Here is a 26,826-nt window from a genome sequence, read left to right on the forward strand (position 1 = left end):
CAGCCAGACGGTGACACATCTGGAAAACATCAGGAGGCTGGAAAATCTTACAAGGGAGTAGGAGAGAGGAGAAGCAGGGGGAGGTGCAGAGAGCCAGGGAAAGAAAAGGGGTGGTGAAAGAGAGGGGCCCCCACTGGTGACTCACACGTTTGCCATTCCACTCCATCACTGTGTGTAAACGCTGTGTCCTTCTGTGGCCCAGGCACGGGCTTCCCCATGGTCCTCCCTCCTGTCTTACCCATGTTCCCCATGTTCTGGAACATCTCTCTCTCTTCCAACTTCTGCCTTTGTTCTATGCTGGATCATGACATTTGGATCATGACACCTCAGCCCCTCCCCTCGCCCCTACAGCTGGGGGGCGCCAGAGGTGTTTAATGGGACTAATGTAAACTGTCCATTTCTGCCTGTTTAAAACTGTCTCTCTGTGTAAACACACACACACCGCACATACAGCCAAGTGGGCGTGGCCACCAGAAGAGGTGGGAGGAAGAACATTTCTGCACAGTAACATGTCTGGTTCTGGTTCTGGTTCTGGTTCTGGTTCTGGTTCTTCTGGCTGATCCAGAGTTGCGGTGCGTAACAGTGGAGCTGCCTGGTGGAACATCAGAGTCATGAAAAGGTCATGACCTCTCAACATTTGAGAAGATTTTGAGCAAATCGACATCAGGGAGTCGCCACTACTGTCTATATCATTGTATAAAATCACTTTTTAAGTTCTAAGTTTCAGTTAGAACCTAAACGTTGGTCTTCACTGACTGGTGAGTTAATGTAAAGGCCAGACTTTGTCAGACTTTCAGTTTCATCCTAAACCAGAAGAGTTATTTTCTGTAAACTCTTCAAGTCATCATTCTGACCTCACTTAAGTCACCGCTGTAGTCCAAGTCCTCCGGCCTTTGAAGGCAGCCAAACAGACATGGGCAGGCGGTCGTTACGGTCGACTAAAGAGTTAAAACTTCACGGCTTGGCTTCGTAAATGGTTCAGATTTTTGTTTAGAGTTCAAGAGGCGTGAGGATGGACGATTTTACGATCCCAATGACAGATGCTCCGACTCACGCAGGGTCTGTGGGGGCTTGGTGGGGGCCACACCCCATCATGGACATGTCTCAGCCTTTAATGCAGGAAGGATTTTCAGAGTGGAAGCAGCCTGAGCAGGAACGCCGCTGAGAAGGTATCGTCTACAGTCTGATAGAAGGCAGAAACATTTCTGAGTGTTTACCAGCAGCTGTGACCTGATGTAAATGTGCAGCGACCACAGTGCACTCTTTATGTGAGGTCTGAAAATTGTCTTTTCATGGTTTCATTCCTTTTTCAACCATTCAGAGAAGTACAATGACAGCACTGTGTGTCTGAACAGGGAGTGCAGGAGTAAACTGCCAAACAAAGAGAACATACAAGCTGTTGGTCTAATGTGGTGCAGGCTGTTTAATAGTCCAGCACAAGGTCAGGGACGCTGCACAAAAGTGAAAACTGAGAGTTTGGCTACATTTTTGTATCTGGAAGTATGGATTTTATTTTAAAGGAAGTCTTTCTCCGTCTTCCCCTACAGAGTCAATCTTCAATCATGGCGATCGTGCTACAGTCCACTCCTCTGCTCTGGGCCCGGCTGGCAGCTCTGGTCTTCACCTGCATAGCCTTCTCTGTGGCTGTGCACGGCGGCAGACTCCACGGTGGCACCGGCGACTTCTGCCTCTTCTGCTGGACCTTCAGCTTCGCAGGAACTCTGCTCGTCCTCCTGGTGGAGCTGTTTGGCCTTCAGACCAGAGCCCCCGTCTCCTGGAAGAACTTCCCAATCACATTTGCCTGCTATGCCGCCCTGCTCTGCCTCTTCGCTCTGGTCATCTTCCCGCTTTACTTCCTGAAGGGAAACCTGGGCCCCAGTGAGACCCGTGACTATCGCATCGTCTCCACCGTTTTCTCCCTCCTGGCTGCTATAGCCTACATCTGCGAGGTCAGCATCAGCAAGGCTCGTCCAGGCGAGGTCGCCGGTTACATGGCCACGGCTCCAGGACTTCTGAAGGTGTGTGAGACCTTCGTGGCTTGTATCATCTTTGTCTTCATCAACGACCCGGTGTTGTACGACAATCACGAGGCACTCAAGTTCTGCATGGCCGTCTACTGCATCTGTTTCATCATCTCAGCGGTCATCATCCTGCTCTGCATCGGCGAATGCACCGGGTGCCTCCCCTTTCCGTTTGCCCGTCTCCTGTCCTCCTACGCTATGCTGGCCGTTGTCCTGTACCTGTTAGCCACCATCCTCTGGCCCATCTACAACTTTGACCCCAAGCACGGCGGAAACAAAAATCGGCCGTACAACTGCTCCAGCACGTTGGGCCTGTGTGTCTGGGATAAGGCGATGACGGTGGCGGTGCTCACCGGTGTCAACTTCATCCTCTACCTGGTCGACCTCATCTACTCCACCCGCCTGGTGTTTGTTAGCGCCTGAGTAAAAGAAGTAGCTTATTGAAGGCCAGCAGTATGCTCTAAAAAACAAAACAAAACTGAATTTGGCATTTTTTATTTTATTTCTAGAAGCTGTCAGAGCTGCTGTCAAATGCAGGCAAATACCAGTGACCTCAGTGGGTGTGTTGGTGTCTCGTAATAGGCACAGAAAATCTAAAAAAAGCATGTGACCTAATCTGTGGGCGCTGTCACGTGTAATGTCTTTTAATAGAACCAAAGCAAAAAAAGAACCAAAAACCAAAACCAAACATTAGAACCTCAGTTGTCCCTTTTCAAGAAGACCTTAAAGTCTTGAGTTTTTCTGGAGATGTTTCACGTCTCATCTAAGAGGTTCTTTCACCTCTGAACCAGTTAAAAGATCTTCAAGAAATTCAAGCAACACCCTTTAACCCACACCTAAACGTTTGGCAATGAAGATGACCTAGATGAGTGAGAACGAGGACGTGGTTCTGGTTCTGGTCCACTTCAGTCCTCCTCCTGTTACAGCATTGCTCCCCTGGAGCTGTCAAACTTTTCCTACCTCCACGTTTTGCTTAGTTTTAGTTTCCCTTGGAACAAACGGTCTGGTGCGACGTCTGCACAGATCTGTTGGCACGCCGTGCTGACACCATCTGCCCAGGTGGTCTAAGTTTGAACTCCCCACTTCATCCCTGACCAAATCTGTTTCACCAGTGAGTATTTGCTAAAACCAAGTCTTCAAATTTTGAATTATTTTTGGCCCCAAGTTTCATTAGAAAAAATGACAATTTGACTTTTTGTGTGAAGCATACTTGTTGTGTTATGGCCTTAACAGAGGTTAGAAAACAAAGTTCAGGCTCCGTGGCTCTGTTTACAACAGTATTCCCCAAAGAGAGCCATCTAGTGGTGTGAGGGAGCATTTCAGTGTCAAACATGGATTGCAGTAGCTTGAATATCATGTTGTTACAGAGCTGAATGTGATTTCTGAAACATGCTGGTGTTACATAAAGTGTAAACATATCCAAAAATCAATTCCAAAAAACAGAAGTTGTTTTGTCGTTGTTCCTGTTAGCATAAAGCTAAAGTTTGACAATCTTGAATGACGCTAATGTTAGCCGCTCGTTTTATGAAATTAAAGACTATAAACACGACTCACACAAATGCTCGGCATCGTAGTGAACAAATAAAACGAGATTAAATGTAAACCACTGGGTTTTGAGTCTGAAATAGCTAAATGTTGACTAAAGGTATGGCTAAAGTAGTCATGCATATGCACTGAAGTAGGTCAGAACAGGTATAATTGGATAAGAAATATAAGATAAATAAGAAACGCAGAACAGGTATAATTGGATAAGAAATAAGAAACAGTAAACAGAAAGAAAAAAAGTAAGCTAACGGGATTTCCAGACATGCCTGGCAGTTAAAGGACGTGACGTAAAAATAATACAAACAGCTGTGTGTGGTCAGGAAAACATGATCCAATAACATGAAACCAAACATCCAAAAGTCGCTCGTATTTGAGTGTCAAGTAATTCCAGTCCATGATGCAGCTCTGATGTTTAAGCTGAGATAGTTCTTATGATATTAAAATAAATGCTACTTTAGCTTTGGCTCCATGTCTATACATATATGCAAGCTACAATCCTATAACTAATAAAAACTATATGTGTTAACTGTATGTAGCCTTAATGTGGGAAGAACGTGAAAAATAATGTAATTGGAGGAAAAGTGCACTTATTTACTCCTAACTTCTTTTTTGTGTGTTTCACGTGTTGGTGTCGTCAAATATCAAAGCCTCTGTTTTGCCCTTTTTGGGTCGTTGAGTTTTAAAGCACTGCTGTAAAAACACGACACACAAACAGAGTGTAGTAAACATGTCGACAAACACACACAGATCTTTTTCATTTCACTGCTTGTGTTTCATGTATGCTCGCCACATCAGTGTTGTAGGAGGAGATAACACAGGGGTTCAATAAAACCACATGGAAAACAGATGTGTGTGTGTTCCTGTTCAATATGATCTACATTTATTTATTATGTTTCCGTTGCGTTGCTGCCAGAATGAGGGCGTTGCGGTGGCGGCAGCATCAGCCGCGGGAAAAGTAGCAGCCGTGGCTCTGGGCCACACCTACTGCTCTGACACCATTTTGTTAGGAGAGACTTTAACTGGCCTGTTCTATTGCTATTAGACTGTGAACTGTACTGTATATGTTTTGTAGAATGTTAGCGACGCTAACAGCGTAAGACTCTAATCTCGTTTGCTCTACTCGTATTATTGAAACCGAGAGTTTTCGTACGTCAGACACAACAGATACACAGAGATACAGTGCATCATGACTCTAGTCCTGATGCAGATGTGTTGGTTTTCTGATGCTTCCAAGTAGGCAACACGAAACATACAAATCTGTCTTCAAAAGACACACACACGTGCAGAGATGTTGGTAGAAGCCAAAACATTCCTTCAGTGTTTCCTCATTTTGCCACCAGAAACAGCTAGTAGCCGTCTGCTGCGCTGCAGACTCACGTCTTTCATCATCTCTTCTCACAGCAACTCAGTCAATGACAAACAGCTGTTTGTCAACAGCACATTCAGTTGTTCAGTTGTTCAGTTGTTCAGTTGTTTAGTTGTGCTGTTTCCTATTAGTCCCAATTCACATCAACACATCTGTGTCTCTGTGACCTCTGACTGACTGGGAACGCTGCTCTGACGGGGACCACAGGAGTTCTGATGCTGTGAACGTGTGGACACAACACACAAACAGTGACGTCATCTCTCCACTAATCATACAGTATCTCGCACCACCATCAAATACCCCTCAGCCACTCCTGTCTTTATCAAACCACAGTTTATCTTGTAGTTCCAAATCTTAGCCTTTCTCCAGCTCGACAAACTGTGAATTAGATCGTCTTTGGGTTTTTAAAATATAAAATATTAACAAATACCTTCACCCAAAACCGTTTAGCATCTAAAAAAAACCTCTGTACACTGCCACCTACAGACAAAAATGATACAATCAAATATATTCAGGTTTTACCAAGGTGACATTATGTTAAATTTAAGTCAGGAAATGCTAACTGACAGCATTTTCTTCCTCAACAACACACAAACGTCTGTGCATAGTATAAACACCGCACAAATGAATGTGGGCAGGGGTTGGAGGAAGAGTGGAGTGTGGTATCCATGTGGGCTGGACCACCAGTTGGGAGTGTCCCACACTGTTATGAACCTACAGATTTAATTCAGTCAGTATTTGAGAAAGTTCTAACACAACAACAACAGCAACATGAGATGTTACACTGTTCTGTGTACAGTCACATCAACAGCAGGCAGTGACTGTGATGCTGCAGTCGGACAGTCTGTGTGTCTTTACATCTTATCCAATGTGGAATATTCTTTAGGGTCCAGTCAGCAGCTGTTGTCTGACCCTGACATTTAAACTGTCGGACTAAATACTGTATATTCAGTACTAGTGGATGCCTGAGTTTTCAGCTCCCTCTTGTGGGAATCTCCGTTATTGCAGTCGTTATATCCTCGAATAGATACATCATGTAGCCATAAAAACACCAATACCGAAGCAATAAAATACATATAATGTACATAAAAGACACATTGTACATAAAATATTATTTAAATTACAATTACAATATTATTTAAACGGACAAACGGCAGTTTACTCACCAAAACATCTGAGCAGTAGTAAATCCATCCTCATCTCCTTCCTGATGATGAGTTCAATGACTGTTGTACAGATTACCCGTGAGTTTCTGCTCCGTTCTATCGTCCTTCATGTTGACGTTGAAAGTCCAGTCTGTCCTGTCGTATTTATGGGAAACATTTTAAATGGTGTCCGCTCGACACTGGAGCAGTGGACACAGAGAGAACTTTATTTTCGAGCAGGTAGCTAGATGCTGTTTGCTAGATTGAAGACTGTGTGTTCTTTGAACATCCAATCAAATCACTCAAATCGTCAACGTAACTAGGCCCAGGTAGACGGCCGAGATATGCCGGTTTTATGACAGCTCCTAATCTGATTGGTTAAAAAAATATCCTCGGCATTTATTTTAGACGAATGATTCTGAAGGCCTTAAGGCAGATTTCTTCTTCCCTGGCAACACATGAGGCTGAAATATGATTGGCTAAAATTAAAAAAAAAAAAAACTCGAGAGAAAAGCTGGGAACAGAATTATCTGTATTATTTCATAAATGTTCATGATAAATAAATTTAAAAACAAGTCCCTGAGGCTGACACTGTCCAGTCAGAGGAGGCCTTAGACTTTTTTTTCCACTTTCGTGTCAGAGTGACCTTATTGGTCTATTCATAGATTTGGGAAACTATGTAGACAAAAAAAAAAAGTAAGAAAGAAAGAAAGGTTGAACTAGTGATTATTTTTACAGAGTTGTTAAAAGTCCAACACAGAAACAGCAGTGATTCAGTCACAGTTTTTATTCCAACACCTCTGAATGACTGTGATGTAGAACCTGACCTCACGTCTTCCATCATGGCTGCTCTTATTACTGCTCCAGGAGCTCAGTGGGAACCAACTCCTTTTTTCCTACTGGGGTTTCAGCTAATAAAGCAATAAAAGCCAGAGTTTCAGGATTAAATCAAGTGTCTCCAGAAACATTCACCTCCTGGACGTTACTTTATTACAGCAACTTTTGAATGAAACACTTGTGTTCCACTCCACTCTGCTCGATTCCAAATGAGATTTCCACACCTTTATTTTAATCACTGGTGACTGTGGTCTATGGGTGCCTACAAATCAAAGGGTGGTGGTTCGATGCCCACTTCTGGCACTGGACAGCTATTGAACTTGTTGCCCTTGTTCTCAGTATGAATCTATGTCTGGTTAGTCTTATTATGGGACATTATTAGATGAGAGACTGTGGAATAGTGGATAGAAACCATCATTTCTGCAGAGGGTCAGCAGTTCGATCCCTGGTTCTCTTTTAGCCGTGCTAACTGCTACACTATTTTCGTTAGCTTTGTTTTGCTGAGCCTCAGTTTTACGAGTTGATTAATTATTCAAATGTAACTTTTGTCTGCTCAGTCAGATGAGGACATTGAGAAAACCTCAATAAACATTCACCTACTGTGAACTTCTCACATGTGAGGTTTCCTGAACTGCAGCCAAAGACAAAAGCAGCCGGAGCCGAGAGCGTCGGCGTCGTGGAGGAGTTACGGCTCCCCCACGACATTCTGACGGTAAGCTCATCTTTTAGGACGTCCAGGAAGAAACGACAACTACATCAGGACTTTTTTGATCTTCAGCTCCAAACATTCCCATATATGGCAGTGTTAAGGCATATAGACTCATAAAACTGTCAGGAAAACAGAGAATGCTGCTTTAGTGTCTTTTTGTGAGGCCGCCACGGTTTTATGGCCGTCCGTGTTTCAGGAATAAAGAATGGAGAGATTTCGTTTCTGCCTTTTGCTGAAATGTTTCTGTCAGAGCGAAGACCAGCAGACAGAAGAAAGTCAGACCTGTGTGTACAGACACGAGTCTGATATAAGGCAGTTAAGGTGTCCACGGTCATAATCCCCTACAGGGGGCACTGTTCTGTATCATAAAACCGAACAAATGACGTGCTCACACACGTCAAACTGCTCCACCACTCACAGCCTTCATTTACGAGGTAATGTTTAAATTAAAAAAAAAACTTTTAAAAAACTTAAATATTTAATACTCATAAGTACTCTAAGTTCTGTCTAAGGTTGAGCCTTTTTCGTTCCTGTCCTGTTGATAAACGATTATCTTGAAAAAATGCTGAGAACTTTTTTTGCATCAATAAAGCTACATTGAAAAATGTAAATGTCTATTTACAAAAATGTACAAACTTTTTATCACATCTTCTCATGTTTCATTTGGATTTTCTAGTAAACAAGTATGAAAAAACCCCACAAATTTAAACAGTTTATTGTATAATTTATATTGAAAACATTAGTTTCCCTTTTGTGAAACTGTATCAGTTACTTGTGGTCATCAATACAACAGTGTCCTGGTAATTTGAATTCCCCTGTCGACTATCACGGGTCACAGAGAGACTGGAGTGCACGGAGGGTGTAAATGGCTGCTGACCTACAACAGGAGAGAGAGAGACCTCAGTTTGGCTGGTTGTCCATCTGTGAGCCTGACTGGTACGACTGGAAGTTCTCTCCGATGTACTCGGAAACTGTGGAAGAACAAGAGGAAACCAGCGTTCAGTGTCGTCTTTTATATCACAACAACCATCATCCACAGGTGAGAGAGACTCGAACCATCCAAACACTAGTCTTAGTCAGCTGTTTTACGTCGTTATCAAGGTTGAAATCAATCAATCAATCAACAAATCTCTCCACTCACACATTCACGGCTCTGGATGTTAAACTCCTGGAGGTCACTCACCTTCTTCAAAGGTAATGTGGTGCATGGCCACTGAGCTGGTGAAGTCCAAAGGACATTCCTGCATCTTCACCTCCCTCTCTCCTCCATGTCCCACTCCCATCTCCCTCCCCTGTTGATCCCAGCCGTCATAATGGGAGTAAGGTGCTGGGCAGATGTCCTGGTAGGCACTGGGGTGAGAGGGAGGTGACGGACACACCTCCTGAGGGTAAGTGGTGTAGTGTGGGTAAGGGGAGGTAGGTATAGGAGGTAGAGGGGAGCTAGAGATGGGGCTGCCCGCTGGAAATGGACTGAGAGAGGAGGAGTGGGAAGGAGAGGGTGAGGAGGAGAGGTAGGGAGAGTCCAGCCACGGAGAAGGGGACGGGGAGGGGGGCTGTGGACCACGGGGGTACAGGGGAGGAAGGAGCTCCGTGAAGCCCAGCTCAAGGTTCTCGAAGCTGGGGTGACGTTCAGAGAGAGCTGCTCTGGAGCCTCCGGGTTCCTCTGGAACAGACTCAGGTTTGGAGCAGAATTCCTCCTGGTAGCTCATGGAGGGGCAGGGAGGAGAGTAGGTGGTGGGGTAAGGGGGGGGGGGGGGGGGGGGGGGGGGGGGCGCCCCCCCCAGGGGGGGGGGGGGGGGGAGGGGGGCTGTGGACCACGGGGGTACAGGGGAGGAAGGAGCTCCGTGAAGCCCAGCTCAAGGTTCTCGAAGCTGGGGTGACGTTCAGAGAGAGCTGCTCTGGAGCCTCCGGGTTCCTCTGGAACAGACTCAGGTTTGGAGCAGAACTCCTCCTGGTAGCTCATGGAGGGGCAGGGAGGAGAGTAGGTGGTGGGGTAAGGGGGCAGGTGGAAGCCCAGAGCTCGGTCTTCAGCTGCAGGGTGGAAGCCTCGGTCCATCCTGGGCTGACCCTCCACAGGACACACGGTCCCTCTGTCCAGAGGCAGCAGTGAGGGTCTGGACAACAGAGGGTCTTCCTCTTTAAAAATGACTTTACAGAAAAAAGAAAAAAAAAATATTATGATTTCTTTCATCTGAAGTGAGAGAAGTCACAGAAACATCGCTCATTGACGTCGTCACTCACTGGGGAGAAACTTGAAGCAGTGAGTGCTGCTTCTCTTCCTCTTCCCGTTAGAGACGTACAGACTGACAGACATGGGTCGACTGACGGACAGGTCGCTGTAGGCTGGAACTCTCACCCGCAGCAGACACTAGAAGATAAAGGTGTGGATTTGTTCACGAAAAGTCGGTGACGTTGTAGAGACTGTAGTTCAGGACTGAGTTACCTCGTTACTGTGCTCACGGTCCACATGAGCCTCTTCCTCCCACTGTAATTTACCATCTTACACACACACACACACACACACACACACACACATGCACAAGATCAGTGTCACACTTCACATTTAGTCACACATTGGGTTTGTTGTCAACTCTATAACGCCCTCTAGTGGAGGCACAGGATAGCATCTTGGACAAGGACGTTAAATTCAAATTTGTTCTTTTATCTGAACTTTGACCTTTAAAATCCCACAGTGGACGTTTACCTGTCCCTCTCTCCATGAACAGGACTCTGGAGATGGGCAGGAAGTTGGTGCCGCTCAGCAGAAGTTCCTCGCCACCCTCCACGGAGCAGGAAGTGAGGCTGACGGACTCGATGACGGGCAGCTCCTGAGCTGAACGCTGGGCTGAAGAGGGGAAAAAATAATCTGGTCAATTTGAGGTGTTTTGATTTCATTTTGAACCAAGGTTTGGAAGGTTCACAGACCAGGGGACTGTGGTTGGTCAAAATCACTGACTCACAGCATTCAATGGGCAACGAAGCAACCTGCAGAGCCAGAACCCGGCCAGGCGGGCCCACGGGGGGCGCTAGAGGAAGGTGGGTGCGAAACACCAAGCGGACTCTGGTGTTCTTCCTGCCGACGTCTGTCTCTCCTTTCCTCAGCTCAATGTCTGAGTTCCTCAGCTTCAGGATCCCAGCGCAGTCGATGCTGGAGATAACGAGCAGAAGAAGAAGAAGTCAGTGAAGAGCTGGACGCACGTCACGGCTACGGCGGCGCTCGGTGCTCACAGTGCAGTCATGTTGTTCTCAGGGTTGAGGGGAATGTCCAGCAGCTTGGTTCCAGCCTGGACGCTCTCGTGACTGGCAGTGCCAACCATCTTCCCTGTCACTCTGCAGGAGAGAAACATCAGCTGACAGAGCAGTTCTACTACTGAACGGTCGTAAATTCAATGGTAAAGTTGATGCTACACTATTGAAGACAAAAATGAACTGAAAATGTGAGGGTTGATCTAAAAAGAACTTTAAAAAAAAAACATAGACAAAGTCAGCTGTCATTCATATAAAAAACATTTCAAAATTAAATGTGAGGGTTGATCTAAAAAGAACTTCAGCTCTGTCATTCATATAAAAACATTTCAAAACCTTCCAATTAGTCTTCAGTTAAGTCCAATAAAATGAAAAAATTACTACCATTCAGTCCTACTAAATGTTTTCAGTAAACTGATAAATAAAAACACAGTCCAAATCCAGGATTATAATTTTCAGAATCAGAGAATAATTAACATTTTTTTCCAAACATATAACGACTCGTTGCACCTTTTACAATGAACATTTCTGTTGTGTTTTTTTCCCCCCAGATTTCAGAGGAGACGTCTCCTGATGTGACAGATATAATCTTGGAAGATTAGGATTAGGATTACCTGTGTATCTGATAGAAGGGGTGGGGCCTGATGGACCTGTCGTCAGCTGTTCCAACAAACACCTGTAGAGACAGAGGTTTCCTGTCTGTGTATCCACTCAGCTGTAAGGACAGAGGACAGAGACGTTAGGGGGGAGACACCCCCACATCACAGCTGCCCCCACAGGTCTGGGCCTCACCTTGACCACTGGATGTCCGCTGGGTGCAGCCTTGACAGCTCCTCTGCTGCCCTCCGTCTCGTAGTGAGCTCTGTGGTGAGGACGAGGCTGCACCTCGATGTGCAGCTCGTACTGGTCAAACTGGGACGGCAGCGGCCAGTCCAGGGGCGGCAGGGCGTTAGACCTGGTCACACAGATGCTGCTGATTATTCAGAGCACGCGCTCGAGTCCGACCGCTGACTTGACGGGACGGAGACACAGGTGTGAGTGAGTACCTGAAGAGCGGGCTGTGGGCATTGGCTCGAGATCTGCCCCAGGCCAGGGCAGGGGGCACAGAGAGGTAGTCCATGCCCAGTGGAGGAGGCTCTCTCCTGACCTGCTGGGCCTCAGGCAGTGGGCAGGGGGAGCTGTGGCCTGGAGCCTGCTCCTGATCCACCTCCCTGGGAGACAGCTGAGGAAGAGAAGAAGCGAGGTTTGAACCTTCAGTCCTTTTCACCGCCGTGACCACAGACCCTGACTGTCCTCCACGTTCACCTGTTCCAATGAGGTCTTCCTTGTTTTCTGTGGGATGCTGAGCTCACAGCTGCTGGGCGGAGCCTGTGTCTGCAGGCTGGAGTCCCCGCCCTCCAGGTTGCACCCCTGCAGTTCTTCTGAGTAACTGCTCCTCCGCGAGGTACAGGGAGAGGCCAGAGGGGAGTTGCGGCGTTTCTTACCACCAGGGGACGTAGGCCTGGACGACGGAGAGAGACCGAAGTGGACGGCGGCCTCGTTGAGCTCATCATCCTCCACCAGCAGGGAGTCGCAGCTGGAGGCGGGGCTCAGCCAGCCACGGGAGGAGGGGCTGGAAGCGGGGCTGGGGCTGAGGGAACCTGGACAACGGTCACGGTAGGTGAAAGGGTCCAGCAGGGGGAGGTAGAGGCGTTCTCTGTCCCACCCTCCTCCACCTCCCATGTCCCAGTAGTTGGAGACGTTGGATGCAGGGTCGTCTTCAGGGGAGATGGTGGTGATCTGGATACTGGGACATTCCACCACACGAGACTCTGAAACCTGAGGAGAACAAAGACCAAAAGCAGTAACATATTATATCTAAAAAAACTCACTTTTCAAGTGTCAGTCTTCAACAGCCAATCAGAAAATCCCTCCAGATGGGACGGTGCGGACCAGTTTTGGAAAGTGCACCACCTTTTTGAAAACAGCGTTTGAAGAATGAAACAGAACTAATGAGCACACACATCGGTTCTTCTTACCTGCACCGACCGTGCTGGCAGACTCTCGTAAGTTCCGCTGAACTCTCTGACCGGAGCCCGTCGCGGAGGCGGAGAGTGCATCCCAGCCCGCTGACTGGCTGAGGGAGGCGGGCTGGGGATGCTGATGGAGTGGGCTGCATGGGTGGCAGCCAAGTGGTTGTCTGTGACTGGAAACAAACAAACAAGGCTGTGATTTCATTTGGCAACTTCTGACACTGTAAAATGAGATTTAGAAAAATTTAGGAAAAAAAAAACTGAAAACACACAAAGGCGTCCTCCAGAAGCTTTAGTTGACTTTTCTGAAGAAACTTTGTTTTATATATATGTATGTTTGTTTTCTTCAGCTGCTGCTAATAAAGATCTGAGTTCATTTCCCTAATATTGACTTTTATGGGCAGCGTGTTTTATTTTTTCTGGGGTACGGTCCAGAAACTAAAATGAACCTTCTCTGACACACGTTGGGGTCCGATGGTCACGTGACCTCACAGTGATCTTTTCCTTCAGAACAAGTTGACGACAGCTCACTGTTTTTTCATCTGGCATCATGAAAACTGGTGAGATGTCAAGGAAAAATATCACTTTTCCCTGATTTGATGGGTTTGAACTGACTTTTTTATTTCTCAGACAGTGAAGAAATTCATTTTTTGTTACTGTTAACGTTAAAAAGTAAATTACAACAGAAATATGGAAAGGTACAAAAAAAAATCTAATTTGAACAGAATGTTCCACCTTTAACCCCCCCCCGGACCCCCCCACTCCTGCCCCACTGTGTTTATTATAGAAGTACAAACTTCCTGGACTCAGACCATTGACCTTTTCACTTTGGGTGATTATGGTAACCACTCTGCCACCATGTGGCCAAGTTTTCTGATGTTCTGTGAAGTAAATAGTTGAGGTGAGGAATCTGAAACTGATTTAAAAAAAACAACAACATTTGAACCTCATTCATGTTTTTTTCTTTGTCTAAAAAAAAACACCATTAAAGTCATTCAGATATATGTCTGCAGAACTTGGCTTTACTGAAATAATAAAGTATTTCAGTCCACCATCCATTTTACCGCAGTCATATGAGAATGATTTACTAACAAAGCCCCCGGCCGTTTTTTCTTTAAAGCAGAAATGTAACCAAATCATTAAGTTTACTCCGACCTCGCTGATCCAGATCTTACACCAGCAGAGATCACAGTCCAGACTCCACAACGAACAAGGACGGGGACGCGGCGACCCCCGGAGCCACAGCCCCCACACCCCCACGCCCCCTCCTGGTTTCCTCCTGGCTTCACGGGGAGCCAAACAGTAGTCACGCTGTAACGAGCGAGGCTCCACTCGGTCATTGTTGCGCTGCAGTGGCGGCACGCCACCAGGCAGGCAATCATTGGTCAACATGGAGTCAACGACGGCAGCTGCCAACAAACCAAGACTCGAGAGTGAAAAATCTCCTCAAATGTTTCCTGGCAACAATAATATTTCCAAAGTGATTAAAGCTGCGGCGCTGAGGTAAGTCTCGTGCTGGTGGACGGCTTTTCACTGGAAACACAGATTCAGAAGATTGTGAGTCGACCAGCAGAGGGCTTCATGAGCCAAGAAAAGTTACCTAAACACCTATTAGAGACTATAAAAGTCTAATCTGGAATCTCACAGCTCCAGTCAGGGCTCAGGTTTTATTATGTGTCCTGAAGTGAACCCCAAAGAAGACGAATGTCTCAACCAGTGAATGGCACCCATTCATCCACCGCTGTACTGTATGGACTGGACTGGGACCTATCCTGTTGGTGGTGTGAGGAACTGCAGCTCCAGCAGCATCTTTTAATCCAGTCTTTTTTCTTTTCTTTTGACCTGCACAGGAGCTCCAAGTGAGCTTAAAGCAGTGGTTCTCAAAATGGGGGGCAGGGATCAACTATAGTCCCATTACCAGCCTCATTGGTCAGTGTGGTACAACATACAGATTGTGGGAAAGAAGCTGGAACACATGGACTTCAAACCTTTGACCGGCTCACTGTAAGGTCGTTTCAGATTTCCTCTGGGTTTTTTTAGGTTTAATTCACCAAAGTGATAAATGTGAAGGTGATTAAATCTGAAAAGTCCAGGTTTCAGCCTCAGTCGCACGAGAGAAAAGTCCGAGTGAAGAAACAACATGTTTCCTATTCTGAGTCCTGCGTCATGTGAAGACGACTGGAAGGAACACGCTGAGTTTGTCCAAGTGCTCAGATCTTTGGAGTAAACACAGAGTTACTGAACTCCACCTCCACCGTCCAACCGAGACACTGACTGGGACTGAAACTCATTTCTTTGGTCCAACGTCTTCCTCCGCTCTCCTTTTCATTTCATCTCGACCTCACGAAGCCGCGCAGGCATCAACAACCGTGACGTGACGGCGCCACATCAAACGTGTTTTGTTTTTTCTCGCTGTTGTTTTTAAAATTTTGGGGGACTCTGCTATAGATTATATCCATTAAGTCAGGGCTCGCTGCCAGGAGGGGGGGTGTGTGTGTGGGGGGGGGGCATGTTCTCATGCTGTTGTGGATTAAAAATGATCTGACACAAAGATGTACAGACGTAACATCACAACAACTGAGATTTATTTCCAGACCAATTTATGGGTTTATATTTCTGACTAACTTCAGTTCCTGGGATCGTGTTTGTTTGTTTGTTATCTTCTGGTTGATTTCTTAGCTGTTTATTTTTATTTATTTATTTACTTTATTTGAGTTTTTTTTTCTGGGCTAATTTACCTTCTTTTTTTTTACTCATTTGCATGAAATTTTGTGGCTAATGTTTAGGGTTTTTGTTCTATTTGTTAGTCATTTCTGAGTGTAACACTGGAGGAGGTGAAGATGAAGATGATGAAGATGATGAAGATGATGAGGTCGGACCAGGAGTTGAAATGAGCAGATCTGAGGACGAGAAGAAGAAGAAGAAGAAGAAGGAGGAGGAGGAGGAGGATGATGATGATGATGAGGAGACACCAGAGGATGTCACACATCATATGATCACATGGAGTGATCCAGGTGTTAAATATAGTATAACTGATACACTTCATATCAGTACCAGGAAAACAGCCCCATGTCCTGCTGGGTGGGGGTGTTCTGTGTGCCAGGGTGGGTGGGAAACAAACGAGGGTGGATGTGAGGACACGAGGTGTGTGTGTGTGTGTGTGTGTGTGTGTAAAAGTATATTTTTCCTGTTTGTTTTGTGCATCTCACCGTGTGCATTTTTCTTGCTTGGTGCATTTTCATGTGCGTGCGTGTGTTTGTTTGTGTGTGTGTTGTGTGTGTGATGTGTGTGTGTTGTGTGTGTGATGTGTGTGTGTTGTGTGCGTGCAGCCCCAGACTCAATGTGTTTCTAATCAGCTGTGCGTGTGAGTGGAGTTAACAGCTGCCATCTGGGGTAGGAACCTCAACCTCTGTGTACTGCACTCAACCTCAATCCTCCAAAAGTTTTGTCGCACACACGCACACACACACACACACACACAAACAAAAGTTTGTGCAGCCATCGTTGTTTGGATTTTGCATCCATTTCCATTCATTTTGGAGGCTGAGCTCCAACTCTGACCGTGCTCTGACAGTCGACGTAACGACGACAGATTTAAAGGAACAGTTCGTCAAGTTGTTGCCATAAAATATTACAGTACTTCCTCCTGCAGCCTTCATCTCTGAAGTCTGTTCATGTGTTTCCCTCAATACCTTCTTCACAGAGAACATTTAACACACCCAGCAGGTCTGAGCCCAGAGTTGGTCACGACAGAACCAACGTAGGTGAAGCTACCTGCCCTGGATCCCAGCATCCTTGATGTAGACCCCCCGTCGCCCAGCAATAAACAAAGACAAAATATTAAAAATGTAAATCTCCCTCCCCTCCCTGGCATTAGCTTCACGCCTCCCAAGAGGGGCCCGCCCCCACCTTTGGGAACTGCTTCATTTAATTGGCTGTGATGCAGGTACAGTTTAACAGTTGAATAAACGAGCTGCCCCCCTCCCCCCACTTCCCCCCACTTCCTACTCTCAGAAACTCATTTGTGGAACAAGGGTATTAAAAAAGAGAGAAAATACAGTAGGGGGCAGTGTTGCTGCCCTCCGTTCTCTCTACCTGTAGTTCAGGCCTCTGAGATGAGGATCTGCGTTGTTAGAACCAAGTTCTAGAAGAGTCAAATACAAACCCACACACATTTCCCATGATGCAATATTATCCACGCTTCCATACGCACCGTCCATGTTCCCATGGAGGTTCCCATGCACTTCAACACTCCAAGAAGAACCTACCCTGACCCAGGCTGCAGCTGCCGTTCCCGTCTCCACCGCCGGTGCAGGAGTCCAGCTGCTGCAGGACTCCCTCAGTCTCCTCCCCGGCTCCGGGACTCTCCTGTTCCACTGTCCGCACCGGCTCTGGTCCCCGGTTCTGCCGCGGCGGCGGATCCTCTTCGAACACTAACTTGAACTCGAACTCGCCCTCCTCCCAGCCCGGGCCCGGCGCGGCCCCCATCGCCTTCCGGCACCAGTGACGGAACCCGGACACTGAGATACGATCTTATCTTCTCCTGTCACTTCAGATTGCTCAGAAAATATTTAAAAATAAAAAGATCTATCTCGTCTCTTTGTGCGTCATTGCGCAAACCATCCCCGCGCCAGGAAAGGGTCTGGGTCGAACTTTTCCACGCCGCTTCCACGCACACGACGGTGCCTGCGCGTCTCGATCGGATCCTTGAAACTTTTCCAGACTGGATGAACTTCAAGGCAAGTCCAGCTCCGGATCTCTGCCCTCAGAGTCCTCTCCAAAGTATAGTTCCCGGGGAGAGGGGGCTTCTTCCTCTGGGCTCCATCCCTGCAGCGTCACCTACAGTAGAGAGAGAAAAACACTGACGGAGGAAAAAGTTGATCAGATATTTTTGTCGTCCTTTACCCTTAATTGCCTTTGGGTGGGTTTCCCAACTCCAGTTGATCCGCTGCTCCTCTCCCATTGGACCCTCGCCCTGTCAGTCATCCTCCCCTGCCCACCTCCTTCCATCCCTCCTTCCTCTGCCCCCTGCTCACTCCCCCTCTCTCCTTCGCTCACTCTGGAGGTTATTCTTTCAGAGCCATCTCCCTCCCTTCCTCCCCCTCCCTCCCTCCATCATCATTTCTGCTCTTGTTTCCTCCACTGTCTCTCCTCTTCTCTCATCAACATTTCCTTCCATCCTCGTGTGATTATTATTCCCATCATGAGCAGCTCTCAGCTCTACACGCTGCCATTAAATGCCCCGTCAGTTTGACCACCAGGGCGGTGATGTTAACTGTCGCTCACTCAACGCAACAGCAACTACTTCCTGTGGCGACAAACACACGACCCCTCTCCCAACCCCAGCCCTCCTGCCCCCTCTCCACTTCTTCTTTCTCCTCCCCTTTATTCTTCTTCTTCACCCCTCCTCCTCCTCCTCCTCCTTCTTCCTCTCTTCCTCCTCCCCTCCCTCCGTTCTCTCCCTCCCCACAGATCTGTTTCTCATTATCCTCTGTAGTCTGCTCTCTGTCTGAGTCAGGAGACCAAAAACTTAAATAAACACACTCTCTCTGGCTCTCTCTACTCCATATTCCTCCCCCTGCCCCCCCTCATCTCCCCCTCCTCCTCCTACTCCTCTTCTCAGCTCTTCCCTCTGTCCTCCTTCCTCCTCCCTCCTCCTCTTCCTCCTCTGGTTCTCACAACCATCAGGCAGAGCCGGTGTGTGTTGTACAGTGAGGCTGGGGGCTGGTTTCCCTCTCCCCGTCGCCCCCTCGGGGGGGTGCGGGCCTGCCCGGGGTCCTGGACCGCTCTCAACATGTTACAGTGTGGTCGGAAAGAGGAAAAAAATGGAACCGGGGGCAAAGACTGGAGGCCTGAAACCAGAGCTGACAAAATGACGGCCGCCGTCGGAACTGAACTCCCAACACGGCTCCAAACGGGGACGATGTTTAAATACCAGTGGTTGAGGGGGAAACGGAAATCTGAGCTTTTCTGGGAATGTTGTTGTGGTTCCTCACTGGTTTCCACTATAACAAATGCATCAAAGACGAGGAAATCAATACTTGGAGCAAAATCGTGAAGTTTGTGCAAACCTTCAACGACAGACACCTGGGAGGAGATCAGCTCTCACGACACATGAACCGCAGTTTTCCACCAAAGGTGTTTTTTTGGGGTAAATGGGGGGGTATACTGCCATATACTGCAATACTATAGGATAAAGGATATTGAAACAATATAATGAGTTTTTTTTTTGTAGCTTCATGAAATATATTGAGACAAATTTGGAAAAATCTGGAAAAACCAAACTATAAACCAGGTTCTCCTCTCTCCCCTTCCTCCTCCTCCTCCTCCTCACATGCCACCCAGATCACAAGGACAGCAGCCTCGGTGAGGAAGGTCAGAGCTGCCGTGCGTCCAGGAGGATTCCACAGTGTTGGCTGTGCCGGAAAACTCCAGGAAATCTAAACTCACAACAACAACCGTCGCCCTCTCCTCCACTCTGACGCTCTGTTTGAACCACGGCAGATCCCCTTGACCAGGCTACACGTCTGGACACACAAATATCTGACACGTGATTGGCCGAGCAGATGGTAGCATTAGCAAACGGCTAAACATGTGTGTCTAATAAAGTGACCGCTGTTTGTTTGATCAAGGATGGCTTCAAGGATTCGGTCGAATCCGTATTTTGATTTTTAAAAATCTGAAAAAGCAACGCACATGTGTCGCCGCATCTGCAGCCTATTATGGGATGGAGGTCAGAAGAAATGGGAAGAGAGAGAAGGAGGTGACAGAAAGTTGGCGCTCACGGCCCGTGGATGTATACACAGTGTGTCGGCCACAGGGTTGTTTTGGAAAAGCCACACTTTAACATAAAGACCCACGGATCTGAGTTTTCAAAACATCTCGGAGCGGGAATTCTGTTGGGAATGTCGGTCGTTGAGACAGTCGTACTGGAGAAGTTTCCTGACTTCTTTGTGGAAGTGGAAGAAAGTGTAACGCACTCTGGTGAAAACTGAGGACTGTTAGAAGTTTAGGGACATTTAATTCATATAAGAACATCCTCCTTAGGAGGAGGAAGAGGAGGAAGAGGAGGAAGAGGAGAACCTGGAGAGCCAGTCAACTGTTTAAAGGATTTGTTTCTGCAGCGTGATGGATGAGAGCAACACTGAACTGAAGAGGAGGGGGAGCAGAGGAAAAGGCAGATATATCATTTTTGTGAGTGTGCTGCCCTCGTGTGGTAACAAATGGAATGTGTTTTCCAGTAATCTTCCTCAAAAGCGAAACTTCTCCTTTTAGGAAGAAAAAACAAAACAATTCTCCTGCTTTCAGAGCCTGAGGTTGTGGATTTTTACCTCCTGAGTCAGAACCTAGTGAACGGTGACCAGAGAGAGGAAGATGATGAGTTTGAACTTGAAGTCATCTCTAACTTTCTCTCTTCTTTGGTGAAGTCACTTTTCTGGACTGTTTCATTTCACCTGAATTTTTTCTTCTATGGTTTGTTGAAAAAACAGAAACAAATGGACATTTTTACACCTCCATAAAACAGATCACAGTAAAAGTTGTCATCATGTGATGGAGGAGTACTGTGAGGAGTACTGTGAGGAGTACTGTGAGGAGTACTGTGAGGAGTACTGTGAGGAGTACGAGGAGACTGTGAGGAGTACTGTGAGGAGTACTGTGAGGAGTACTGTGAGGAGTACTGTGAGGAGTACTGTGAGGAGTACTGTGAGGAGTACACTGAAGCTCACGTTACAGACCATGAGGAAGTGATGAGGAAACCCACAACTACGTGGTTACAGACAGATGAAGAGGAAGAAAAATGTTGTTTGTGAATATTTGTGTTTATTTGACATCTTTTCTCCTGGTCCGACTCAAACGAAGGCTTTTATTCTGATATGAAGAAGTGGAGGTGATCATGAGTCAGAAAATCATCATTTCTTTTTACCACACCCAAAACGAAACACCCACGGCCTTGTACTGCAGTACTGTGGTACACTTTGTATGCAGTATAAAGTACTTTATGTCAGCGGTCACTGAACTGAACAGTTGCAGCAACAGTAAAGTTGCAGCAACAGTAAAGTTCCAGCAACAGTAAAGTTCCAGCAACAGTAAAGTTGCAGCAACAGTACTGTTGGAGGTCCGTCGCTCCTTCAGTTTCGGGCTGCTCCACCAGGAGGTGTTAGCATTCCTGTGAGTGTCACAGGCTTGTATCAACGTGTGTGTGTGTGTGTGTGAGGTTTGATCTGTTTTCACTCTCTGTGTCAGATCCTGCCCTCGTCTGATTCACCTCAGGTTATGAAACACTTGTTTCCTCACAGATGTCAAAGAATTGTCAGTGGACACGAATCGCCAGGATGTTGCATTATGGGATGTATTATGTTTTACATGTGAGGAACACAATATTATAGCATGTGTGTGTAGGGGTGTGTGTGTGGGGGGGACACGCCTCTGTTTCTGCCCTCCTCTGACTACAGCGTGTCACAGCCTGTGAGGAGGCAGGACGTCATTCACTTTATTATTGGGCAAGACCAGAGACATGACAGAGTGTGGGACGGACGGCAGAGGTGGACAGAGCAGAGACGCCGAGACGCTGAGACATCAGAACATCAGATCCTGGAGCAGGTCAGTTGGTCAACTTTATCACTGAACAAGTACTTCAACATGGAGACGAGAGACTTGTTTATTTGAGTGTCTATAGGAAGGAGGAGGTCCATCAAGGAAATGAACTTTCTGTTTATTATTGTTATTTTCTGGTGTTAGAAAAGGTGAAGGTCGTGATGATGAAACAACAGCAGGAGAGAAAGTGATCCCAGATTTGGGTCTAGGTTTTTGTTTACATTTAAAGTTATTTTCCCTGATGGTAAATATATAAATATATAATAAAAAGACAGAAAACTTAATTATTATGTTTTTCCTTCCAATATTTGATCTGATTTAGTTACTTAGTTTTTGTTTTAAAAATATTTTAAATGTTTTATTCATATTATACTACAGTATATTAGTGCATATATATATACAGTATATACAGTATATATTTATAAATATATATATATATATGCAGAGCTTTATTTTCTGTGAATTGTACTGATTTGATTTACTTCCAGAACAACTGCATTTAAATTGAATTCTGCTCGATTTGAAGTTTTCTGCTTCAGCAGTGTTGTATCATAGATTATTTTATGTGCTTTGTGCTCCTGCCGTGGTCCCTGGTCATTATATTTTTGGTTAATTCCCTCTATTTTTGCCATGTCAAAAATATATATTTTTGGGTCAATTGATCTGATTTCTGTCATTTACGCCAATTAAAAGAGCTTTTTTTAAAAAATAAAAGTCTTAGTGGAACTTCGTCAAAAAGGGGAAGAAAGAGAGAGAGCTTCAAACCCACAGATAGCTGCGATAACACAGGAAGTACTGCAGAGTTGCACTGAGTTGTTTCAAATTAGTTTAACGCCCCCTGGTGTCAGAAGAATAATTGAATTTGACCCAGTGTCCAACAATGTTTCCCCTCTTCATGTCGTAAACCAGATCAGAAAAGAAGAGCAGAACCAGAGGTCCATCCATGGAGATGATGATGAGCTCATTTCCACATATGCCTGACACACACACACACACACACACACAGAGCAGTGCAGTGGTGCATTGTTCTGTCGAGCCGACGACAGGAAGAGAATAAATCATTGTTTGACGCAGATCTGCTGATGCCAGGCGTGTTTTAGCACGCCGCCTCGCTGAGCTACGGCTGATGCTGTGATCGTAGACGGGGCTGTGGCCATTTCCAGTGAAGTCTGTGAGACTGAAAGATGGAAAGTAAAAGAGGATGGAGAGAAAGTATTTTCACTTTAGCCTGAAATAGAAGTGAGAACGGACCTCAGGTCAAAGTTTTATCAAAATCCATCAAAAAAAGAAATCCTGAATAAGATCAATGTTCCTGAGGATAAATGTCCATGAAACCAGTCTGTAGTCGTTGACGTCTTTTGTCGTCCTTCAGCATGACCAACGTCACTGCCGCCCCCCAGCTGCCCACCGACAACAGCACAAACCACGAGAGTGACAGCGTGGTGAGCAATGACTTCTCCACCAGCGTCGGCGCCCTCATCCTCAGCCTGGTCTTCCTCCTGGGAGTTCCTGGAAACTTCTTCATCGTCTGGAGCATCCTGGCCCGCATCCGACGACGCTCAGTCACCACCATCCTCATCCTCAATCTGGCGTTTGCGGACGGCTTCCTAATGATCCTCACCCTCTTCTTCATCGTCTACCTGGCCATGCAGTCGTGGGTCTTCGGGACAGTCCTGTGCAAAGGCCTGTTCTACCTGTGCAACGCCAACATGTACGCCTCCATCTTCCTGATCACGCTGATGAGCGTGCACAGGCTGGTGGCCGTGGTTTACCCCAGGAGACTGAAATTCCTCACCACCAAGAAGATTGTGAGGAGGGTGATTGCGGTCACGTGGCTGTTGGTGATGGTCATCGCCATCCCATCGTTGGTCTTCAGGGACGTGAGGATAGACAAGGATGAACGGAATAAAGTCAGACTGGTGTGTGCGCCCAACCACACCTTGGCTCGTCACGTGAGTGCGAAAAACTAAAACCTTATTTTTGTCCTCAATGTTGAACCCATGTCTGTGATTAACAGTGGCCCACGGTGGATCCATCCATCCATCCATCCATCCATCCAGCCCAGAGACAGTCATGAAAGTTTTCCTCTTTCTTTTCACAGTAATACTCTGTTGTCAAGGTCAAATGTTTTTTTTAAAGAAAATCATCAGCAGTTCTGACCTTGACCTTTGACCCACATCAGCAACTCTTTTGTCTTTAACAGAAAAGTCCCAGATTTTGGCTCTAATTTAATCAGATTATCGTCAGACTCTGTTGTTTCTTCTATCGTTTTGGTAAAAATGGAAGCAGATCATTCCCTGAAGAGGAAAAATATTTCTGCTCTGATCTCATCCCGTTCCTCCTTGTCGTGACAGATCCATTCATGTCTACTGAAGTATGTGTAATTATCAACTTTTTTTTTTCCCCTCCCTGCGCAGGTACGCTTCCAGTACACCCTGGAGACGGTGTCAGGATTCATCCTTCCTTACGCCATCATCATAACCAGCTACGTCCTCATCCTCAGACGCATCAGGCAGACCAAGTTCCAGAGGAGGATCCGCAGCGAGAAGCTCATCCTGACCATCGTGGTCATGTTCGGCCTCTTCTGGCTGCCGTACCACATCATCAACATGATACAGGTGTGTGACGGCGAGCGGTCACCACGACTCAGTGATGGAATAACTGGAGTAAAAACGGGTTTTTTTTTTGTTTCCCAGGTTGCAGCAGAGTGGTATCCAGAAAATTCTTCCACCAGAGAAGTGTGAGTGGATTGATGATGAACATCAGAGCAGAGACGACATACAGTCCTTTAACTTTAACATCACATGACAAACACAGTCTGATCTTAGATCCATGAACTGACAAGTTAAAGTTCATCAACAAAATATCTGCAGAAACACGTTCAAGTTTAAAGTCTGTCAACTTCTGCTGAAATGCACCTGAACGTCATAATCAACCAAAAATTGATCAGAATTTATGAAAATCCCATTGTTATAATCCCTGAAAGACCCCGACAGATTGACTGACAGCCGTCCTCATTGTTTCTATGTCTCTCCTCAGCTTGGAGCGCATCTATCAGTCCAGCCGTGCGGTCACCTCAGCTCTGGCCTTCATCAGCAGCTGTGCTAACCCTGTGCTCTACACATTTGCCGGAAAATCCTACATAAAGAAGAACGGCCTGGCCTTCATGGCCAAGCTCTTCGAGGGGATAACGTCAGACCAGACGGGGATCAAGAAGAGTCGATCGGCGGGAAACACCAACGACATCAGCAACGTCTCCTCGACCAGCACGACTCTACAGAACGGAAGATGAGACTCTGACGGCGTTCAGGTCACGACTGTGCGTTTTTAAAAAACACACATAAAACCAAAAGCACTGGCCCAAACACATTTAGTATTTTAATCTGTGGAAAAGTTTAAGTCCAGCATTAATGTTTGTCCTGTAAATACTTTATTTTGTAACAAAATTGTTCACGGTACTTCACGGAAAATACATATTACAGCACGTTAGTGCCAGCACACAGGGGTCTCCAACGTGCCGCCCTTTTCCAAGTAGCTCTAAAGGCTAATGAATCTAACATTTATATTTATATTTATTTATGATTAACCAACAGGGGATTCAATAGACAAAACTTACTGACCACAGAGCAGTCATTTCAGGAACAATGTTGGCAATAACACAAAAAATAACTAGAGAATATTATTTATATTTTGTCACTTTGTTTTAATTTATTTTTTGTTACTTTTAATTTATAATAAAGTTTAACAGCAGAATAGCAAATTCTCAAACCAGTCAAATCAAAACTCTCCAAGTCTTTCCTCTGTTCCTCAAAAGAGTTTATATTTTTTTCACAAACAGGTTTTTTTAGTCCATTTTTGACTAAACAAATAGATGATGGGGGTGTTGTGTCACAAATTACATGAGTGCAAAGGAAAGTATGAAAAACACACAAAAGAGTTACATTTTACTCATTTAATTATTTTGATAATTCTATAATGACTTAATGAAGTGATACCTGATCTGGTGGTAAGAGAATTAGTGAAGAAACCCGGGTTTAATAGTGGTCTCTTTTGCATTTTTAAAACGTTGACTAAATAAGCTATTTTTAATTATTAATTATTTTCTGCAGAATGTCGCCGTCTTGTGGCCACAAGTAGCACAACTGACTGCAGTGACATTGTAAATGTTCAACACAAAAATAAGTAGCTTTTAGCCATTTTTATTTTGTAAAAGTAGCTCTTGGAGAACGAGAGGTTGGAGACCCCTGACTTAGCCTGAAAGAAAAGGTGGCTCATGATTGAAAAAAAACTGTTGTATACGAGGTTATTTTTTATACTTTTTAATGTTCAAATCAAGTAAAATAAAAACTGTCCAAGACTTTCCTCTGTTTCTCAAAAGAGTTTATATTTTTTTCACAAACTGTTGTTTTTAGTTAATTTCTGACTAAACAAAATATGATGTTGGGGGGTGTCCAGTTGTGTTACAAATTACATGAGTGCAAAGGAAAGTATGAAAAACACACAAAAGAGTTACATTTTACTCATTTAATTATTTTGATAATTCTATAATGACTTAATGAAGTGATACCTGATCTGGTGGTAAGAGAATTAGTGAAGAAACCCGGGTTTAATAGTGGTCTCTTTTGCATTTTTAAAACGTTGACTAAATAAGCTATTTTTAATTATTAATTTATTTTCTGCAGAATGTCGCCGTCTTGTGGCCACAAGTAGCACAACTGACTGCATTCTACAAGTGTTTGGTAATAGTCATATACTGTATATATAAACGCAGCATTGACGCTGTGTGGTTGCGAACTTAACTTTAGCTTGTTGTGCTACTTGTGGCCACAAGACGGCGACATTCTGCAGAAAATAAAATTAAAAATTAAAACAGGTTATTTGGACAAAATGGAGGAACAATACTGGGCATTGAATACACACATTTTTGAGGACTGCCACGCAGCCAAACAATAACATTAATAATAATTATACTTTGGTGATGTTTTAATAAAAAATGTGACATGTCAACAGTGACATTGTAAATGTTCAACACAAATAAGCATCTTTTAGCCATTTTTATTTTGTTAAAGTAGCTCTTGGAGAACGAGGTTGGAGACCCCTGACTTAGACTGAAAGAAAAGGTGGTTCATGATTGAAAAAAAAAAACCTGTTGTATACGATGTTATGTTTTATACTTTTTACTGCTTTGTTAAAAAATTTTAACCATTCACTCGTACTGTTCTCAGACTCGTTTGTCAGCAGGACAAACGTGCTATATACACATATATGCACATTAGCACATACAAGTCCACATTTTTCAATGAAATTAAATCACAATTTCATCTGCATTTATCACCACAGCACTGACAAT

General features: G+C 45.4%; 4 protein-coding genes across 4 annotated transcripts in view; 2 read left to right on the forward strand and 2 right to left on the reverse strand.

The window, feature by feature from the left end:
* Positions 1–4,411, forward strand: part of myadmb (myeloid associated differentiation marker b) — a 7,155-nt gene extending 2,744 nt beyond the window's left edge. Inside the window, exons 2-3 of the mRNA XM_008334937.3 lie at positions 1,548–3,713; positions 3,760–4,411. Coding sequence (XP_008333159.1) covers positions 1,563–2,444 — 882 coding nt within the window. The 5' untranslated portion in view covers positions 1,548–1,562 and the 3' untranslated portion in view covers positions 2,445–3,713; positions 3,760–4,411. The remainder of the gene's footprint in view (positions 1–1,547; positions 3,714–3,759) is intronic.
* pex19 (peroxisomal biogenesis factor 19) overlaps positions 1–6,365 on the reverse strand; it is a 14,331-nt gene extending 7,966 nt beyond the window's left edge. Inside the window, exon 1 of the mRNA XM_017042563.2 lies at positions 6,099–6,365. Within this exon, the coding sequence (XP_016898052.1) occupies positions 6,099–6,132 (34 nt within the window). The 5' untranslated portion in view covers positions 6,133–6,365. The remainder of the gene's footprint in view (positions 1–6,098) is intronic.
* A 1,957-nt stretch (positions 6,366–8,322) lies between these two features.
* Positions 8,323–17,991, reverse strand: nfatc4 (nuclear factor of activated T cells 4). Its single transcript, XM_008334936.3, has 14 exons — positions 17,150–17,991; positions 12,888–13,054; positions 12,175–12,687; positions 11,916–12,091; positions 11,662–11,824; positions 11,484–11,584; positions 10,852–10,953; positions 10,584–10,771; positions 10,328–10,468; positions 10,067–10,122; positions 9,865–9,991; positions 9,548–9,771; positions 8,807–9,296; positions 8,323–8,594 (listed from the first exon to the last, which is right to left on the reverse strand). The coding sequence occupies exons 1-14, from the start codon at positions 17,367–17,369 to the stop codon at positions 8,524–8,526; spliced, it is 2,739 nt and encodes a 912-aa protein (XP_008333158.1). The 5' UTR covers positions 17,370–17,991; the 3' UTR covers positions 8,323–8,523.
* Positions 17,992–21,064: 3,073 nt separating this feature from the next.
* Positions 21,065–25,557, forward strand: ltb4r2b (leukotriene B4 receptor 2b). Its single transcript, XM_008334935.3, has 5 exons — positions 21,065–21,482; positions 22,849–23,428; positions 23,894–24,094; positions 24,173–24,216; positions 24,516–25,557. The coding sequence occupies exons 1-5, from the start codon at positions 21,397–21,399 to the stop codon at positions 24,766–24,768; spliced, it is 1,164 nt and encodes a 387-aa protein (XP_008333157.1). The 5' UTR covers positions 21,065–21,396; the 3' UTR covers positions 24,769–25,557.
* Positions 25,558–26,826: the final 1,269 nt, after the last annotated feature.

The sequence above is a fragment of the Cynoglossus semilaevis genome, chromosome 20, assembly GCF_000523025.1.
Source record: "Cynoglossus semilaevis isolate Cse_v1.0 chromosome 20, Cse_v1.0, whole genome shotgun sequence".
Taxonomy (NCBI): Eukaryota; Metazoa; Chordata; class Actinopteri; order Pleuronectiformes; family Cynoglossidae; genus Cynoglossus; species Cynoglossus semilaevis.

What these genes read in the sequence shown, in the direction of transcription:
- nfatc4 (XM_008334936.3), bottom strand. Translation starts at nt 17,369, where the DNA reads ATGGGGGCCGCGCCGGGCCCGGGCTGGGAGGAGGGCGAGTTCGAGTTC. An exon ending in GTTCATGGAGAGAGGGACAG is followed by an intron (nt 10,123 to 10,327) that starts GTAAACGTCCAC and finishes TGTGTGTGTAAG; the next exon opens with ATGGTAAATTACAGTGGGAG. An exon ending in CTGCTTCAAGTTTCTCCCCA is followed by an intron (nt 9,772 to 9,864) that starts GTGAGTGACGAC and finishes TTTTCTGTAAAG; the next exon opens with TCATTTTTAAAGAGGAAGAC.
- ltb4r2b (XM_008334935.3), top strand. Translation starts at nt 21,397, where the DNA reads ATGACAGAGTGTGGGACGGACGGCAGAGGTGGACAGAGCAGAGACGCC. An exon ending in AACATCAGATCCTGGAGCAG is followed by an intron (nt 21,483 to 22,848) that starts GTCAGTTGGTCA and finishes GTCGTCCTTCAG; the next exon opens with CATGACCAACGTCACTGCCG. An exon ending in ACATCATCAACATGATACAG is followed by an intron (nt 24,095 to 24,172) that starts GTGTGTGACGGC and finishes TTTGTTTCCCAG; the next exon opens with GTTGCAGCAGAGTGGTATCC.